Here is a 19,515-nt window from a genome sequence, read left to right as displayed (position 1 = left end):
CTTTAACGCAGACAGACCTTTGTAAGACATCACGGGCATGACTGCTAGCCTCAAGATTTTCTTTTATTTGTGATGTGTATAATTCTTTTAAAAGTTAACAAGTTCACAATATGCCCATAAGGAATATTTCATCTTTTGCTCTTTTAGTAGAACTGGCAATAATCTAATTTACACTAAATAACGATTTTGAAACCACCATGCCTTTAATTCTACCAATGTCTCAAACACTAATTTTCAAAGAGAGGTGAGAAAGGGAAAAAAAAAAAAAAAAAACCACCTACAATCTAATTTACATTCTGCTGCAAAAATTTCCTTCTACACATTTTACATAGTCATAGCAATGATAATAGTAATCATTTTTAAAAAAACTTTTAACGGTCTATTTTCTTTGAATATATTTCCTGAAAGAGAATCACAATGGCAAAACAATACACAAATCAATGTGACTCCTGCTGTGTCACAGATTGTCCTCTAAATGGACTGCGACAATTTTATACTGCTAGAGAGTCAGGTGACTATTTTTGTCCCCATTCTAACCTATTATACTTTGAAATATCAATGTGATGGCTTTAAAGAAACAGGACACTCTACTGTGTTTTACTCTTACACGGTTAACCTCCAGCTGCACATCACTTTTTGTTTAGTATTTGTGGTTCATTGAGGACATGCTATTCATATTTTTCATGGTCTTAACAAGATGTTCATGGACACAAGCAAACTCCATAAGCCTGCTTTTAAAAGAACAAAATTGGCCAATTCTGGACATTTTGTTGTTTCTAAAATTGAAGATCACTTTAGAATTACTATTGTTAATCTAGAGACATAACGCTAGAGTAGGTAAGGGCAATTAAACGCCAAGTGTATACAATCTAGAAGTCGCTGATACTCTTTCTGTGGTCCTGCTGGGAGCAGCACAGTCTAAAGCTATAATCAATCACATTAGTTCACTGCAGCCTACAGTCGTGAGCCAAGCTACTTCTGCTCAACTTTACAGAAGAAACAGGAAACTTACGGAGTTCTTAAAGCTTATTTTATGTATATGGATGCTTTGTCTATATTATGTTTTACCTATGAATGTATGCATGCATGTGGGCCTACTGCCAGTAGAGGTTATTGGGAGCCCTGGAACTGGAGTTACAGACAGTTGTGAGCCACCATTTAGGTGCGGGGAATTGACCCCGGGTCCTGTGTTAGAGCAACCAGTGCTCTTAATGCACTGAGGCGTCCCCCCAGCCCTGAGATTTAGAGTTTTCATCAACCATTTTGTGACAAGGTTAATAACCCTGACACTTTTGGCATGTCACTTATACTGCAATTAAAATGCCTATCTATAACAGATAAATAAAATGTTCTCAGTGCTTCACACATAAGAGCAAATACTTAAGTATCTCATGCAACCACTTAAAAATGGTCTAATTAACTACTGATTAGTCCCACATAATGTCAATGACTACAACTGTTCGGCACCTGTGATTCTACGGCTACTGATCACTCTGGACACTCAACCCTGAGAAGCTGGAACTGTGACGTGTGACCCACATTCCCCATTGCAAGTTCCTACATGCAAGCGTGCTGGACAAACAAATACAACCTAATCATCTCCATGTTCTTCATTTTTAATAGTTTTTGACAATAGCTCAGTGTCAAGGAAACTAATATGATGTTCTATATCACTATTAACTCAGCTCCACAAGCATTCTAAGTATCAACAATGAGTAAAGATTAAACAGAGCCACTTGAGGAATGGGTGTAATTCTAATAAGACCTGATTTTATCCTTCATAAGGTTATCTTCTTGCTGGGAAGGACAGACAAAGGACATATACTACATTTGGGGACTTCCAAAAAAAGCTATGTCTAATTCTATTTTTTAACATAATATTTTTGTTGATTCTTTGGAAATTTCATATCAAGTACCCTTATCACACGCATTTTCTAGTCTTTCCATGTCTGTCCTCTACCCTTGTGACCTTCCCCATAAAAGAAAATAAAAGGTAAAAAAGTAAAAAGGAAAAGAAAGAAGGAAGAAAGGAAGAGAGAGAGAGAGAGAGAAAACAAACAAGTGAACACAAGTCTACTTTGCATTATCTATATACTTAATCACTGGAGCATGGCCATTCTGAGTGGCCAGCCCCTTAAATAGATCTGGGTTCTTCCTCCCACACCTACCAGAAGCCATCAGTTGGGAAGGGCTGCTCGTCAGCACCCCTATCACACTGTTTAAGAGATCTTTGATTGCTTCCTGTTTAGGCTGCTACTTTGGGGCTAACGTTAGGAGATGGAGCACACACACTGTTCAGTTTTCCATCTTTCCCATCTCTCCATCACATATTTGTTCGTCACAGTGGTAGAGGTGGGTGAGGGGCTGGCTTCTGCCCTGACTAGCTCTTCCTAGTGTACCCATGGGGACTATGAATGAATGCAACGGTAAAAGCACTGGGGACCTCAGAAAATATGGGAAAGCCGAAGGACTACAGACAACTACAGCAGAAAGAGGCAAATCTCGTTACACCTAAACTGGCTAAAACCTTAGCCTGAAAAAACAGTTATCAGTACCCGGTCCCAGCATGCACTATGGCACATGGAAAGGCATCTATGTGACAGGGAAGCTGTGGAGTTTCTCTGATGTCTGAAAGTGTTCCAAAGCTGTTCCACTCTGAATACACTGGCTCTCAGTCCCTGGCATTCTTTCTACATTACAGCGAAGGTACAAGAGTTACCTGTGTGTGTGTGTTTCATGCAACTCCTACTCCCTACACTTGAGAAAGGAGCTCCCGCACTGCGCAACAGGCAGAGCCAGTGAGCATAATGAACATGGAGCTTTCAGTATCAGCCTTGCTCTTCACACTCAGTGGGAGCCATGCTGCAGCTGTGGGCCACACTGATCTGAGCGGCCTGTGCTGCCACCTGAAGCCTTGGCAATGTTCGTGGTCTGCCTCCAAAGGCCTCGTCTGGGCCCATGTTCATGGTCTGTGCTGTCACCAGAAACCATAAAGTGAACACCAAAGTCCCCATGCTTCAGCGAGAGGTTTGGAAGCAGGCTCCTAAATGCAGTGCTTCCTCTGCTAGTGACTGCCGCTGCTAGGACCACAGCCTTGCTTCACCCCTCAGGGCGGGTTATGAGCAAAACAAACACATAAGCAAATCACTTAACCTCTCTGTGCTTTATCTTCTCATAAATGAAGCTCACAACAGAACTACCTCACAGAAGTGTTAAATGACTAAAACCATGACGGATTGGACTATTGTGTCTTACCCAAATAAAGTCATACGTTTGGTGCAGGTGCTGCTACGGTAAGGTGTGGGGGAAAGGGGGCCTCTGTGGGCCCATGCTGAGCCATAGGACGATGGTATAGTATAGAATAGAGTTTATTCAGGGCATGGGGAGGAGAGTGAGACAGAGAAAGGCAGAGAGAGGGGAGGGGAGGGGAGGGGAGGGGAGGGGAGGGGAGGGGAGGGGAGGGGAGGGGAGGGGAGGAAGGGTAGAGGCCAGCCATGAACACATGGAGCGGGAAGGGGAATGGGGAGAGGAGGGAGCAGGAGCAAGAAGACAGACCAAGAGCAAGAGAGAGAGGAGGGGCGAGCAGCCCCTTTTATAGTGAGTCAGGCACACCTGGCTGTTGCCAGGTAACTGTGGGGTGGAGCCTAGACTAAAAGCCAACAAGGACAATGCCTGACATACAGTGAACACTGAGTTCTGGATGTTACTTTTCATTTACAAAGTTTGCAAACTCTTAGTTCCACAAGAGCTACTAAGAATGGCCGCCTAGGAGGAAGTGAAAGAGTCAAGCTTAGCAGCGGTTGCTGTGCAGAGGGATACCTAAGGACATCCAAGAATCTTGGGATTCAAAACACCAGAAGCCTTGACAACCATCAGTAGTGTCTAGTAATTAAGTGCAACCAGGGTTTACCGCTCCTCGAGAACTTCTCATCTTTCCTAATTCTCAGGTCAGTTCCGAGGCAAGTGGGGGTGGCATATAATGTAAGAAATAGGAACGGGCCAACCACGACAAAGGATGAAGGAGATTAAGTGATTTGACCTCAGACTGCAGGTCTATCTTCCAGCAAAGCAGATTTGAGCATACTTTTGGCAAAAGCTCTGTCCTGTACAGAATGGATGAACCAGGTTCGAAACATAAACGTGTGCAAGCAACAGTTGACTGTAATGATTTTACGCTTTAAATTTCACTGGCTACAGACCATTTCTTCTACAGCCTTACACAGAAGACAAGAGCTACTGAAAGTCCTACAGACTCTTGAAATCAAACAAATACAAAACAGAAGGCAATAACTACATGCCTCCTATACACATTGCACTGCGTGACTAACCCAGCATTGCCGCGCAGGCGGAAAGTGAACCTGGGCACATCATTCCCGGGAAGCAGTGACTCACAGCTTGGACAAGAAAAGCACAATCGGATGCTCCAGAGGTCAGAGGTTAGACCACACCCATCGTCTGCTGCACTCTGTTCTGGCACTAGTCCTGGCTTTACTACTATCTCTAACAGAGAATGGTTTCTATGCATCTAAAGCTAAATAAATTCAAGATCATACACTGGTTAATCTCTTTCCAAAATACATTCAAGGACCATATAAAGGGCAGCTTAAGGAAAGCTATTTATGACGGTACACAGACCCTCAACAGTGGACTAGGCTAAGACTTCTTGCTACTCATCTGACAAGGGTCACTCTGGCACGTGACAGTGCTGAGTAAGAGAATGATCCTTGCTCTCAGTGACCCTCAATCCAGCGGGGAAAGTAATTCAACCACACACACGATGATGCATGATGGTGAGTGACAGCTATGAGATCACCCGTGTGAAGGACCCCCTAGAGGTCGGAGATGGCTGTGTCCTGCTGGAGGCAGAAAAGCTCTCAGGGATGAGGGGGAATCCAGCTGCTAATGCAGCAACCAGGCTGGTGTGGCAACACAAGGGAGAGGTACACGGTGACGTCAGGATGCAGTAGTGCCGACTGTGGGTCAAATAGGAGTCAAAACAGCAACAAAGCAATGGTTAGCAGCAAGTGGCACTATTCCCAGAATCTAACTGGCACGAAGAGATTATAGTACACCAGAAGCTCTGCTCAGTTAAGAAATAGTAGGTTACTGTTGCTCTGTAGAAGCTTAAACACTCAGGCCAGCCAGTTTTTTCAAGTAAGGACAGAAATTCAAATGTCTATCCTGATTTTAAATACTTATACAACTAGTTAAGGACAGTTTTTGAAACATAAGCCAAAATGAAATGGGTCTGAAGATAAGTATCAGACTAGGGGCCAAGAAGGTGCAATCTCTAATGCCAAATAATGCAACGGAGACAACATTAGCAATTAGGCTTTGAATAGATTGGTTAAAGGCCTGGAAATCCATCTAAAGAATTTCAATACTGCTCTGTTCATTGGCTCTGAGAGAATAATAATAATAAGGTATGAGCATAATAATATAAAAAGATATAGTATACTCATGCATGTACATATCACAATAAAAATCAGAGAAAGAGGCCATTAAGTTTGAGAAAGATTAGGGCGGGCATGAAGAAACTCAAAAGAAGGACATGGGAGAGGATGACGGGAGGAAAAGGAAACCGGAAGTGATAGAATTATATTTTAAATTTAAAATAAAAATTGAGCTGGGGAAATAGAAAGTATTATTTGAAGGAGTTGGTCAGTGCCATGAAGGATGTAAATTACAGAAGAGTTTGCAATGGGATCAACCAGCTATGGGGCATTAGCATTTTCCCAGCTGAGAAATATAGGTCTAGTCCAAAAAGGAAATGAGGGAGAAAAGAAAAACACAGAAGGTACACTTAAATAGATTGAGTGCTTCGGACAGAGCTCTGCCCTTATGAGGCTATTCATGCTGTTGTGCTGGTTAATTATATGTCAATTTAACACAAGCTAGAGTCATTTGGGAAGAAGGAATCTCATTTGGAAAAAATGTTTCCATAATTTACCTTTGGGAAAGTCTGTAGTGAACTTTGCTAACTAGTACTTGATGTAGGAAGACCCGGTTCACTGTAGGCAGTGCCAGCCATCCCTGGGCAGGTGGTCCTGGGTATATAAGAAAGTAGGCTGAGCAAGCCATGAGGAGCAAGCCTGTAAGTAGCACTCCTCCATGGCCTCTTCTTCAGCTCCCACCTCCAGCTTCCTCCTGGGAGTTCCTTTGAAGATGGACTGTGATGTGCAAGTCGAAGCAGAACTAACCTAACCTCCCCCCAACCCCCCACTGCTCTTGGTCATGTGTTCATCCCAGTGACAGAGACCCTAGACAGCTGGTCCATTCTTTCTTGTCTTCTTTTTGTTTGATTGGTTGGGTGGGTGGGTGGTTTTGGTAGGCCAATCGGAATATCATTCTTCCACCAAACCAAACACAGCTATTACTATATCGGTCTTTTAAATACCACTCACTAACTAAACAAGAGATCTTTCAAATATCTTTGATATTTGATCATTCATGAGCATGAGATATAAACTCGGGTGAAAAAAAATCTATTCTGATGACAAAAGTCACCAAGTTATAACTCTATTGCAGGATTCTGGCCCAACCAAGTAGATACTGAAACACTTATTAAAGTATCAGTTCTCTATCTTTGTACTTCTTTTCAAAACGGGGGAGGAGATTCAAAGAAAAAGCATGCTTTTTAAAACTTTTGAATGTATCTTTCTTTAGTTTTAGCAAGATTCAGCTGTGTTCTAAGTATTTTAATTCATAACGTGGCACAATTTTTTGGTGTTAGCATTTCAGACATCAAGGCAGAGGTCCACTTCTTTTACTAACAATGCAACATAAGCATGGCCTAAGTGGGCTGTGGCACTGCACTGAACGTTCCCTTCCTACACAAGCCTTAGGTTACCATATGATTCGCTCTTCTCCAGACCCAAGATAAATCAAATCCCGCCTCCGCTGTCCTCCTGATAGTGTCCAGTGGGGCTATCAAGATGGAAATCTTGTGAATAAGATAGCAAAGTCTGCAGTACGGGGCTTATAAGATAAGAACCTGAAATGTAAAGGAGGATTTGAATGGCCACAGGACACAGGTGGGTGAAGCTTAGCCATATGAATGGGCAAAGTCTAACGCTATCAGCAGACAACTTAGATTTGATCTTCAAAAACTGTTTCTTCTGTATGAGACAGTTACTCTGCTCCATTAGTGCACTGGCTCAGTTACCCCAGGTTAAAACAATACAGCTTCATTTGGCAAAACATAACTTTATCGAGTCCCATGGCTCTTTGAACTCCGTGCTATGGTGACAGAATAAAGAAGGTCTAACAAAAGCTGGATGCCTTACAGTTGTCTGAAGTGTGTGCCTAAACTCAGGTCATTCTGATACCATCACACCAGGTTAAGACAGCACTTGTGACTTAGAAACATGAGTCAGAGGACCAAGCAAATGAAACTCGTCACAGAGAAAATCAAAACCACTTCTCATTGAAAAATGCTACTTCATGGTCCACAAAGGAAAAAGAGCTACTAATCTATTTTGACAGTCTTTTAAGGATAGTACTGAGAAAAATTCAGGTAAATCAGAGGGGTTCATGTGCAACATACCTTTCCCCCAAAAGAGGCTGTCTGGCTCTCAACTCAAAACTTCTTAGAAAAAAGAAACATGCACTACGCATCTTGTATACCCTCAGTCCTCAGAGCAGCTCCTCGTAATGACTACTGAACTGACAATTAAACTTGTTTAAAAAACAAATTCTTATTCACAACCATCCTCCCGGCACATTGGGCACTTCTGTAGATGCTGCTGTATAAGAGAAGAGGAAGGGCTTTACAAAAGGAGAGAGGACGCGGTTGTATATGAACACGGCCCAGGAGTGACACCTGTGGTCATACAGAATGTGTGCACTCAGAGGCTTGGTCTGAGGGAACTCTGGAAAAAGAGGTCACGTGTGGTACTAATCGGTGACATGAAGAGTTGTCACAGAACAATGAAAGAAGTAAAAGCCAACATTTTCTCTTTCTTAATTTTCAAGCTTTCTTTTTGGCACATAAGACTCAGAAGGCCTCATCTCAACTGGGACTCAAAGACCACAGAGGGGGTCACTACAGCAAGGGAGCACTGGGCCGATCTCTGAATTGTTACTAAAAAAAGTTCTGCTAAGGAGTCAGAAATCAGGTTATAGGATCTATAGAACTCTTTGATGATGCTCAAACTTCCATTTATTTGTTTGTTTTTAAACTAATGGATGCTCAAACTTTCATTTATTTGTTTGTTAAAATCTTACAAATGACCTCAGCATATTAACACATATAAAATCACTGTGGCGACAGCAGGTGGCCTGGCTCCTGCCTGAGACACTTCCATTTTAATCACTGTGGTTACAAACAGGAACACTAATGATCAAGTCTAAGCTCCTCACTTGACAGAGAGGACAAACACCTGCTCAGGCAGTGCAGAGAGCCAAAACTAGAGTCCAGGAATGCCAACCCCAAGCCAGGTCTCCTCCCAGAGGAAGAAGCCTGGCTGCGCATACTCACCATCTTTGTTTAGCCATTGCTTTCTCGTTCTGTACAAAAGGAGCTTGTTGTGGACATATGGTAATAAGAACTTGACACACCAGCTCTCCACACCAAGTTTGTTCTCAACCAGGACAATGGGACTCCGGTTATATCTTGCTTCAGGGCATGGGATCAGGCCAATTTCATCTCTAAATATGGAAGATATAAAAAGGAATTGAAGATATTACTGCCTTTTAATTCTTTTTTTCTAATTCCACTAAGCATTTAAAAAAACCTCACATATTTAATTCTCTTAAGAATGGAACTAAGCTCATCTACATACTGCATTACAGGCCAGCCAGGATTACACAGTGAGACCCTGTCTCAAACAAACATGAATAACCTAAAATTAGCACAACCAACTGAAAAAAACAACCCCCAGATTTACTCACTCAGGAGACTGCTCTTTGAGATTTAATAACTACTTGTAACACTTTAAGGAACTCCAGGAGCTAAAAACATAAATGCTACATTAGCAAGAATAAAAGAATCCCAGCTTCCAGACACACTGTTTGGTGGTAGGTTTTTTTTTTTTTTTTAAATTTAAATTCACAATGTTAAAAACAAGTTTTGCTCACTGTAATGGCTATTCCTGGTTGTCATCTTGACTATATCTGGAATGAACTACAATCCAGAATTGGAGGGCTCACCTGTGTTCAAGATCTTGAGGCTGGAAGACACAAGTTTTTGACCTGGATCTTGGCAAAGAGATCTTGAGGCATAATGGCTAGGAAAAGCTTATGCCCAGGCAAGGTAGTACACGCCTTTAATCCCAGGAGACTAAGGCAAGGAGATCTCTGAGTTCAAGGTCAGTCTGGGACAAAACAAGTCACAGATGCAGGCATGGTGGTGCACACCTCTAATTTGAGCTACACCTTCTGCTGGAGACCTACAGAAGGAAGATTTGTTCTTCTTCGATGCTTGCATATAAAAGCATTCTACAGAAGACCAGCTGAAACAACTAGCCTTGTGGGACTGAGCAACTAGATTCTTGGACTTCCAATTCACAGCTGATCATTGTTAGGGAGTCAGACTACAGACTGTAAACCATCATAATAAATTTCCTCCATATAGAAAGATATTACATACGTTCTGTGACTCTAGTAACCCTAATTCACTCACTATAGTTGTACTAGATATAAAATATTTAAGTGCTAATTTGGTACCTAAATTATAGGACAAGGTGCAGAATCAAAAAAACAAAAACAAAACCAAAACAAACAAACAAACAAAAAAAAAACACTCCTGTGACCGGCTACCCTTCCAAGAAAGTTGGACAGCCTGTGTTCAATAAGTGCATCTGAATGATGGTCATCCTTGCTCCTCAGTGACATTCACCCAGCTTCCAAAAGTTACTCTAAGAGAATAGTACCTCTGCTCTTTGTAATGCGCTGTACTGCATGGGCCATCTAGAATGCACCTTTAGCTTTGACAGACTTTTCCCTTCTGTAAGAGGGTCGAACTGTATTCCATCTCCAGTAAAGGAAATGGGTTAGCCTGCATGCAGCTTTCCACGTAAAAAGAACGAGCCATAAGAATGTAAACTTTTGAAGAACTAAAGGAAAAAAAATCACAAATGAAAAGAGATGCAGGGTTGTATAGAGACAGAAGCTCTTGATAAATGCCCCTGAACTAATTAATCTCCCTTTACCACTAATGGCCAGTGTGATATGTTAAGTCCTACACTACTGGATTGCTCATCAGAAATACAGAAATGGTATCTTCCCTGTTAGGAAAACCAAAGGTGAAGAATGTGGCAAACTATGAAGTGCTAGGCAAGGATAAGCAGTTCACTTAACAGCATGAGGTCAGTGTCAAGTTTCTTGGTCAGTAGACAACAGAAGTAAAGAATGTCAACCCTTTGTCAAGTTATTTTGCCCTAAGAAAATTGAATTTTGGATGGGGAACAAAATACCCACGTAAGGAGTTACAGGGACAAAGTTTGGAGCTGAGACAGAAGGAAGGACCATGCAGAGACTGCCCCATCCAGGAATCCATTCAGACCATAATCAACCACCAAATGCAGACACTATTGCATATGCCAGCAAGATTTTGCTGACAGGACCCTGATATAGCTGTCTCTTGTGAGGCTATGCCAGTGCCTGGCAAACACAGAAGTGGATGCTCACAGTGGGATGGAACACAGGGACCCCAATGGAGGAGCTAGAGAAAGTACCCAAGGAGCTGAATGGCTCTGTAACCCTATAGGAGAAACAGCAATATGAACTAATCAGTACCCCCTGAGCTCGTGTCTCTTGCTGCATATGTAGCAGAGGATGGCCTAGTCCGCCATTATTGGGAGGAGAGGCCCTTGGTCTTGAAAAGATTATATGCCCCAATACAGGGGAATGCCAGGGCCAGGAAGTGGGAGTGGGTGGGTTGGGGAGCAGGGTGGGGAGGGAGGGAGGGTATAAGGGACTTTTGGGATAGCATTTGAACTGTAAATAAAGAAAAAAATTGTTTAAATAATAAAAAAAGAAAGAAAAAAAAAAGTAAAGAAAATGGTAGTTTGTTACTTCCAAAAAAGTTAACAGCATCTTCTTTAGGAAGATATGTTGTCTTTAAGCTCCCAAATAACAGAATGTTTCAATTTAGATTTCTGTATCTATTCCTTTAGATCACTGTCTAATTTGTTCAGGCATTTTAGATTCCAAAATCATTTAAAAATGACAAGAGCTCATTCTTCTTGAGTCTGCTTTTAGCGGATGAAGTCCATTGAAGTTAAGGGAAAATACAAACTAAAAGCCCGTTTCTACTGTCACTAACATTTGGTATACATCTTTTTGCCATCCTTAAGTATTTTTACAGAATGTGAGATCACATTGGGCATAAGCTTTCGACAATACTCAACATGAACTCTGTAAAGTGTCACAACAGAACAAAAGACAGCCCAGGTTCAGGAAACTGTATCAATATCTTTATTGAATAGCTATTTCTGTCTTATAAGTTCTAATTCTTTTTAGAATGATTAAAAAGGACACAGTAAAATATCTATAAGAACTAATGCTTGTATATTAATCATTAAACCCCTAACTGGTAGTGAAGATATTTCCGAGACCTAGTAGGTCTCTGAAATAATTTTTAACTTTAAAGATAAATAACTTTGTATACCGCTGAAACTATATTACTGACATTATTTAGAAAAAACAGAAATTGCTGTTTATTGTATGCCACAGTCTGTATTTACTCTGAGCAATAATAATCTACAGTAAAAATCTTCACCCCATTTTACAGATAAGAGAATCTTACTTAAGTATATTGGACTAAAAATAAAACATGAAGATTCAAATCTAGGACTCAAATTCTAAACAAAAACTTTAAAAACTATACTATCATTTAAATGAGTAAACTACACGTGTAAGACCATTATATTCTTAGTTTCATATTCATCAATCTGCAGACAACTTTAAACTGTGTTTCATTATTATGCCCTTACTTAGTAGCCCTCCTATGGATTAAAAGTGTCTCAATTCAAATGCTAGCTTCCCTGAAAGAACTATCTTGGCCTTGTAAGTCAAATAAAGTCTCCTGGGTATCACTATTCATGATGTCTTCCTTACCTTTCTGCCTACTTTCACCAGTTATGTGTGGATCGGTTTGAAATCGCATTAAGGATAGAGCCCTTTGCTCAACTATGCGCTACTGGACATGCTCAGCTCCTGGTAGGACTAACCCTAGACGAGCATTTGGCCTGTCAAATGTGTGGGGTTTTTTTGTTTTGTTTTGTTTTGTTTTTGCTATACACATGAATGCAACAATTAGGCCAGAGAGTCAAGAACCTGCTCCGGTGTTCATGTTAAACACTGCCTCCCATGGGATACACCCAGCCTCCCTTCTCTTCCAATAGACAGCTAACGGATCGTCACTGGGAACTACACTGTACGGTTAATTTACTGTTCATGCAGGTTAAGTCTTAGGTCTTCACTAAAGCCACACCAGGCAACATAGTACTTACTTCTCATATAATTATGCTTAAAAATCAAAAGTTCGACTCTCATTCACATTAAGAACAGTCCCAAGTATCCAATAGCTACATATGGCTAGTATAGCAGATGCACAATTTAACCACACCAGAAATCTGGCTTCAGCACAAACTATATTTTGTACTTTTTGTCTCACATAGTGAATATGCACCTCAAATCAATGTAGATATTTGTGATGGTTTGTATATGCTTGGTCCAGGGAGTGGCACTATTAGGAGGTGTGGCCTTGGAGTGGGTGTGTCACTGTAGGCATGGGCTTAAGACCCTCATCCTAGCTGCCTGGAAGCCAGTCTTCTAGCAGCCTTCAGATGAAGATATAGAACTCTCAGCTTCTCCTGATCATGTCTGCTGGATGCTGCCATTCTCCCACTTTGATGATAATGGCCTGAACCTCTGAACCTGTAAGCCAGCCCCAATTAAATGTTGGTCTTTATAATAAGAGTTGCCTTGGTCACAGTGTCTGTTCATAGCAGTAAAGCCCTAACTAAAACAACATTCAATTGAAAAAGAACAATTTTCTGGATAAGAGAATATTAACATGATGACCTAATTAGGTTATACAGTAGATAGCTGCCTTCCACATTAAGGCACAGTCTATACCTCCTGGTAATAAATATTCCTGGGTCAAGCCACTAGTTGCAGAGAACCCAAAAGGATTCTCAGTCACCCATGTGAACAATATTTATGTTATGTTTTCCACTTTGCAAAGTGTTCTGGCAAGGAGTGGAGGGACCTAGGTTAACTGGCGCTCTGAATGCTCATTGGCCTTTCAAGATCAAGACAGCCTTGAGCCTGGGGGAACTCAGTCATAGCCGACAGAAGCATCGTTCCTATGTTCCTATAGCACAGAGCCTTTGGCTGCTTCAGGCAGACATTTCTACAGAAACAAAGTTAATATATTCAAGAGAGTAGATGGTAACAAATAAATTGGCAACCTATCTTAATTTGGAGAAGACAGGAAACAAAGGTAATTAATGAAAAACTTTTATAATACTGTTATTAGATAGTAACTTTAAAGGTAGATAATATCTGTTTTTAAAACTAGAAATACAGCCTTCTTGAGTCTAAAAAGGCTAGATTAAGCAAAGACATATTGGCACTTCTGAAAAGTCTAACACAAAAGACATTTTAAAAGATGGATAGAAGATACTCCTACTGTATGGAATATGTACTAAAATACAGCTGCTGACAAATACTAAACAATGAATTGAGCGATTTCAATGTTTACAGCTTACGAAACTTACTTCAAGTGCCCAACTTCTCTCAAGCCTTCACTTCTTTCAAACCTTTATAAATTCAAATGACCCAAATACTTACAAATAGCCATAAATTCTATGTTGACAGAGTATATATTAGTGAGACCGCAGAATAAAATTATGATGAAGAGAGAGGAGTTGAAGCCCTTTAGGAGTTTTTGATGATCCAGAAAAACAGAGACCTGATCCACATTCCACTGGGTCAACCTCCAGAACTAACTAATCATAATTTCGCCAAATATAGTATTTTTTGTCCACCTCAAAGATGAGAAACTGGAGTGATCACGATATTAAATGTCTAACCTTTGTTACAATGTTTTAGAAAATGACACCAGTGATTAAAAAATGAACCTTCTCACTTGCCCAGCTTCCCCCCCCCCCCCAAAGGATGTGTCTTTTACTTGCTCTGCAGCTGGAATTCTCAAAAAGGGCCTCAAAGACAGACACACAAGACATCAAAGCATTCCTTAAAAGGCCCAGCAGCCACTATGGCTACTGCCAGGAAATCACTCCAAACACTCATTGGGGAAAAAAGTCAGCAGTCAAAAGAGGAAAGGAGGACGACTTAGGGGCTGTCGGGGCTGGCAGGTATGTTTAGAGGCCAGTAGTCTTTTGTCTTGAAGGAAGTACAGTTTTAAGTCCTTAATTGAGAGAAGAAAGCAGGCCATCTGAGGACTTCTAAATTCTTTTCTGAGATCATCTTGGAGGAAAAGAACACTTGATTAAAGTGTTTGGCCTTTCATTTAGTGGAAAAGCTAAGGAGGCTAGAATGCGTAAAAATAATTCATGTGTTTTAGTAAAAAAAATTAAAATATTAAAAATAAATTGTATAACCAATGAGAAAATAATACAAAACCGGACTTCATGTTTGTTTCCCCAGGAATGGGCTACATTCTGGCTTCTTATTCTTTTGTATACTGATGTAGGTAACTCTTTAGTAGCTTCCTTTCCATTCGTTAAAGGGAGAGTATCAGGAAAAGAAAAATACAATCTTAAGAGTATCTTCCTAGAGAGTAACAAATAAAATGGAAAGGGAGGAGAAAGAGATAATATATGTATCAGTTCAGGAGTGAACTTTTAGAAGGCAACAATGCTAGGTAAGAATGCCTTAAGATGCTCGTCTGTAACTTCGGACGCGCTACTAATAAAAAAAAAGTATCCAGTTTGCAACAGCTTTATAAGATCCACTCAGGTCACCTTCAAAAATTGTTACATCCGACTCGCTTTGCAATTTTGTGACAAGCGAGTCGAAAAGTCAAAGGCAGCTTCCAATCACCTTTAGTTAACCCGAAAGGGGGCTGTAGGGAGTATGATGGGGTGGATAATCCTCTATAGCCACGCACTGGATGCAACCGAGAGTCGCCTCCAAGACACAGAGACCCACGGTAGTGGCCCGCGGGGCAAGCGCATCCCGGCGGAGGGCGGCGGGGAGAAGAGTTGCCACAACTCCCGGGACGCGTCGCGCAGGGCAGAAAACTCCACGCTCCGACGTGGCTCTCGGAGGTCGCTCCCCGGCACTGCCCCGCCACGCGTCTTGGTAACGGCCAGCCGGCTCGGCGCGACAGTCCCAGCCGCGCTCCGCCTGTCGGAAGCGCGCGTGGGCCCCGAGCGGCCCCGGCGAGTGGACTAGAGCGCGGCCCCGAGCCGCCCCCGACGACCCCGGCGGCGCAGGGCGCGCCACTCACATGTGCGGGTTCCTTCGGAAGGCGTTGGTGATGTCCTTCACCACCCTCTGCACCAGCACCGCCACCTCCTCGTTCGACTCGGCCATGTTGGCGGCCGCCGCGATCGGGCGCGCCTCCGGCAGAGCCCAGCCGCCGGCGGGAGTTCCGCGGGGGCGCGCGCGCGCGCTGGCTCAGGCGCGTTCTCGCCGAGGCCGCCGAGCACTTCCGGGTCAGGGAGGGCCGCAGCACCGCTGGGTTGGGCCGGCTCTTCGAGCTCGGTGGCTTTTGGTGGAGTTTTGGTTCACTAGGCGTGGAGGAAGGAGGCTTCCCCCGCACTTCTCCGAGCAGCCGTGTCCCAGAGTGGCCTTTACCCAGGGACCTCCGGATGGCTGCACCAGGCCCGCTTCACCGGCCCACCCGGGGAGGAGGCGGGTTGCTGACCTCCTTTTGCACGCCTGTGCTACTTTATGCATGAAGTGTAAAGTAGCGCGTTTAGTTAGATCTTGTAATGTAGTAAGCAAAGGAAAGAAAGTACAGGAGAAAGAACCCTTCAGATCTCGGGGATAAGGTTAAAAACAAAAGTAACCCACTGTACTTCTGTACTTTTAGCATTTTTGATACATTTCGTGATCACTACGTTAATTTGGAGTATAAAATAAAATAAAGGCTTTGACAATTGTTCCTGACCTCTCTTGCTCCACAAATTATAAGATTGCTCTGTTCCATTTGGATTTTAAAAGTGTTGTAATTAAAATTTTTATTTTTATATATCAGGTTTATTTGTCCCTTCTAAGTACAAAGTTCTGACTGCCTCTAACTGGTGATGGTGTCTCCTCCTCCTCCTCCTCCTCCTCCTCCTCCTCCTCTCCCTCCTCCTCCTCCTCCTCCTCCCCGTCCTCCTCCTCCTCTTCCTCCTTCTCTGATGCTTGAAGTCTGTATCTTTTTAATTTTTGGTTTTTGGCCCTGGCAAGGTAGTGCGTGGCTGTGATCTTGGGAGGTAAAAACAGGAGGTGACATTCAAGGTTATCTTTGGCTGGGCTATTTGAAACTTGGATCTCTGAAAAGCAAACTGTGGTTGGTCCTGATCCTGGTGAAGAAACAAGAGACAGTCTACAAACTTGTGGAAAGCAAAACAGACCTGATTAAGACCCTAAAAGACTCTGACAAGCTCTGGGAGAAGCAGTGAGACAAATGGGGTGTGTTGCATCCCTAGACCAAGAGCAAGTTCAAGAGTCCTGTCGAAGAGTGATACCAGGGGCTGGAGAGATGGCTTAGCAATGAAGTACACTTGTTTTTAGCAACCACAACCACCTGTAACCCCAGCTCCAGATGATCCAACATCCTCTTCTGGCTTCTGTGGGAACATACACGCACACACATCTTTTACATTTTTTTAAAAAGTAATATGCTACTGGAGGTTCCTCGGAAAATTGGAAATAGGTCTACCTAAAGACCCAGCTATACCACTCTTGGGCATATACCCAAAAGATGCCCCACCATGCCACAGGGGCACATGCTCCACTATGTTCATAGCAGCCTTATTTGTGAGAGCCAGAAGCTGGAAACAACCCAGATGTCCCACAATGGAAGAATGGATACAGAAAATGTTCATTTACACAATGGAGTACAACTCAACTATTAAGAACAAGGACATTATGAGGTTTGCAGGCAAATGGATGGAACTACAAAATATCATTCTGAGTGAGGTAACTCAGGCCCAGAAGGATATGCATGGTATATACTCACTAATAAGTGGTTATTAGCCAAAAAACATATAGAATACCCAGAATACAATCTACAGAACTCAAGAAGGTTAACAAGCCAAAGGGCCCAAGTGAGGATGCCATAATCCCACTTGGGAGGGAGAAGAAAGCAATCATGGGGACTTGGGGGTAAGTGGCAGAGGGAGGGAGGAACCTGGGTGGGATAAGGGACAGGGAGGGAAAAGGGGGACATGATCAGGTATTGGAGGTGGGGACAGGACTGAAGCCCTGAGGCCCAGCCAAAAGAATGGAAACAGACAACCTTGGGAAATAAGAGGTGGGGGGACCCTCTAGAATGTGCCAGAGACCTGGGAGGTGAGAGACTCTCAGGACTAAAGGGAGGGACCTTAGATGAAATGCCCTACACTGGGGAGAGGGAACCTATAGAGCCTACCTCCAGCAGAAAGAAAGGGCATCATGTGAGGGATGGGGTTGCCATCCCACAGTCAAAATCTCCGACCCAGAATTGTTCCTGTCTAAAAGAACTGCAGGGACAAAAATGGACAAGAGCCTGAGGGACAGGAGGTCCAGTGACAGGCCCAAATTGGGAGTCAGCTCAAGGGGAGGCTCCAAGGCCTGACACTATTAATGATGCTCTGGCGTGCTTACAGAGAGGAGTCTACCATGGCCTTCTGAGAGGCTGCCCAAGCATCTGAGTCAGATGCAGATACTTATACCCAAGCAATGGACAGAAGCCAGGGACCCCTGTAGATGAATTAGAAAAAAAAACTGGAAGAAGCTGAGGAGGAGGGCAACCCCATAGGAAGACCAGCAGTCTCAACTAATCTGGACCCCTGAGATCTCTCTGACACTGAGCCATCAACCAGGCAGCATTCACCAGCTGGGCCAAGTCCCTGGACACATATACAGCAAAGAACTGCCTGGTCTGGCCTCTGAGAAAAGATGCACTTAACCCTCAGGAAACTTATGGCTCCAAGGAGTGGTGAGGTCTGGTGGGATGGGGGTGGGAGATAGGAACTTCCTTTTGGAGATGGAGGCAGGGGGAGGGGCATGGGATAAGAAACAGATAGAGGGCAGACCAGGAGGGGGATAATGACTGGACTATAAAAAAAAAAAGGTTTAATAATAATAATGATGAAATTAATATACTGAAATAAAGTTTTTTGTGCAAAATAGAAAAAAATATGCTACAATCTTCTGATGGCTTCAGATAACTGGCAAGTCTAGTCAGAACCATTTCTCCTTCCCTTTGTGACACTAGGGAACAGCCCTGACTTGTGAGAGCAGAACTTAAGGACCACACTGAGAAATAGAAGTTTTTTCAAAGTCTTTCTTTTTAATCTTAAAAATTAGAATATTTTTGTAATTTTTCTAATATGCTACAGTTTAACAAGAAAAATCCCAACTTGATCCTCAAATCTCAAAATAACAACTGATTCTGAAAGACAATATCTCTGTGTGGCTCTGTGTTTATCCTCTCTCCAGTCTCTGCACTGATGGGAAAGCAGAGAATTATATGCCTCACGGTTCTAAGTGCTTGAAACGGCCTCACCCAGTAGTTACAGATCTAATAAGCATAGAGCTCAAAGGTGTAGAGCTGACATGTTCTAGAATGCTGATCCAACTCAATTTTATAAATAAGGGCTAAAATCCTAAGAATGTTAGAATTGAAATTCATGAGCCCTAACTAATGATATCTGAATAGTGTGGAGTTAAATTTAAGAGGATTTTGTTTAAAGACTAGAAGACCTATATTGAGGGTCCTACAAATATGTCGTAATGAGATATAAAGCGAATAGTTCAAATGCCCAGTGATGGAAGATTGATTGAATTATGGCAAGGAGCCAGGGGGATGGTTCAGCAAGTAAAATCGCTACTGGTGCAAACCTGAAGGCCCGAGTTCTGTCCCTGAATCTGACAGTAGAGGGGGGGATAATTCCAGTAAGTTGTCCTCTGGCCTGAACTCACAGATGTATCACAATCACATAAATAATGGTGATGATGGAGGGGGAGGAGGGGGAGGAGGAGGGAGAGGAGGAGGGGAACAATCTTCCTAAATCGAGGTTAAGCTTTGTAAGAAAATATTACTTCGTCATTGAATACTCACATCATTACGCAAGAACTATACAGTTGGACCTCTGCATCTGCAAGTTCCACCCATGGTTGGATGTATCCAGAATAAGTCAACTGATTTTGAAAGAACAGTACATCTGCAACAAACTTGTTCAGATTTATTTTCTTAAAACTGAGTAGAAGACTATAAACTAAAAAGGCTGCTAATGGTTATCAATGTTTGATAGAATTAATGGAGACAATTGGACCTCTAAATAAACATCCTAAGAGCTGGAACACTTTAAACTATTTGAGTGCCATGTGGGTATGTTAGTC

The 19,515-nt window shown here is 42.5% G+C and overlaps 1 protein-coding gene across 2 annotated transcripts in view; it reads right to left on the bottom strand.

The window, feature by feature from the left end:
- The window catches only part of Ptar1 (protein prenyltransferase alpha subunit repeat containing 1), a 45,525-nt gene extending 29,916 nt beyond the window's left edge, over positions 1-15,609 (bottom strand). The window contains exons 1-2 of one of the 2 annotated variants that reach the window (XM_006527361.4): positions 15,425-15,609; positions 8,480-8,649 (exon numbers count right to left, since the gene is read on the bottom strand). In XM_006527361.4, the coding sequence (XP_006527424.1) occupies positions 8,480-8,649; positions 15,425-15,510 (256 nt within the window). In that variant the 5' untranslated portion in view covers positions 15,511-15,609. The remainder of the gene's footprint in view (positions 1-8,479; positions 8,650-15,424) is intronic. The other variant, NM_028208.1, reaches the window with a different exon arrangement.
- Between the last annotated feature and the right edge of the window lie 3,906 nt (positions 15,610-19,515).

This window comes from Mus musculus, chromosome 19 (genome assembly GCF_000001635.26).
Source record: "Mus musculus strain C57BL/6J chromosome 19, GRCm38.p6 C57BL/6J".
In the NCBI taxonomy this organism is placed as follows: Eukaryota; Metazoa; Chordata; class Mammalia; order Rodentia; family Muridae; genus Mus; species Mus musculus.
Note: the sequence above shows the minus strand (reverse complement) of the source record. Positions and strands in the feature narration are given on the sequence as shown.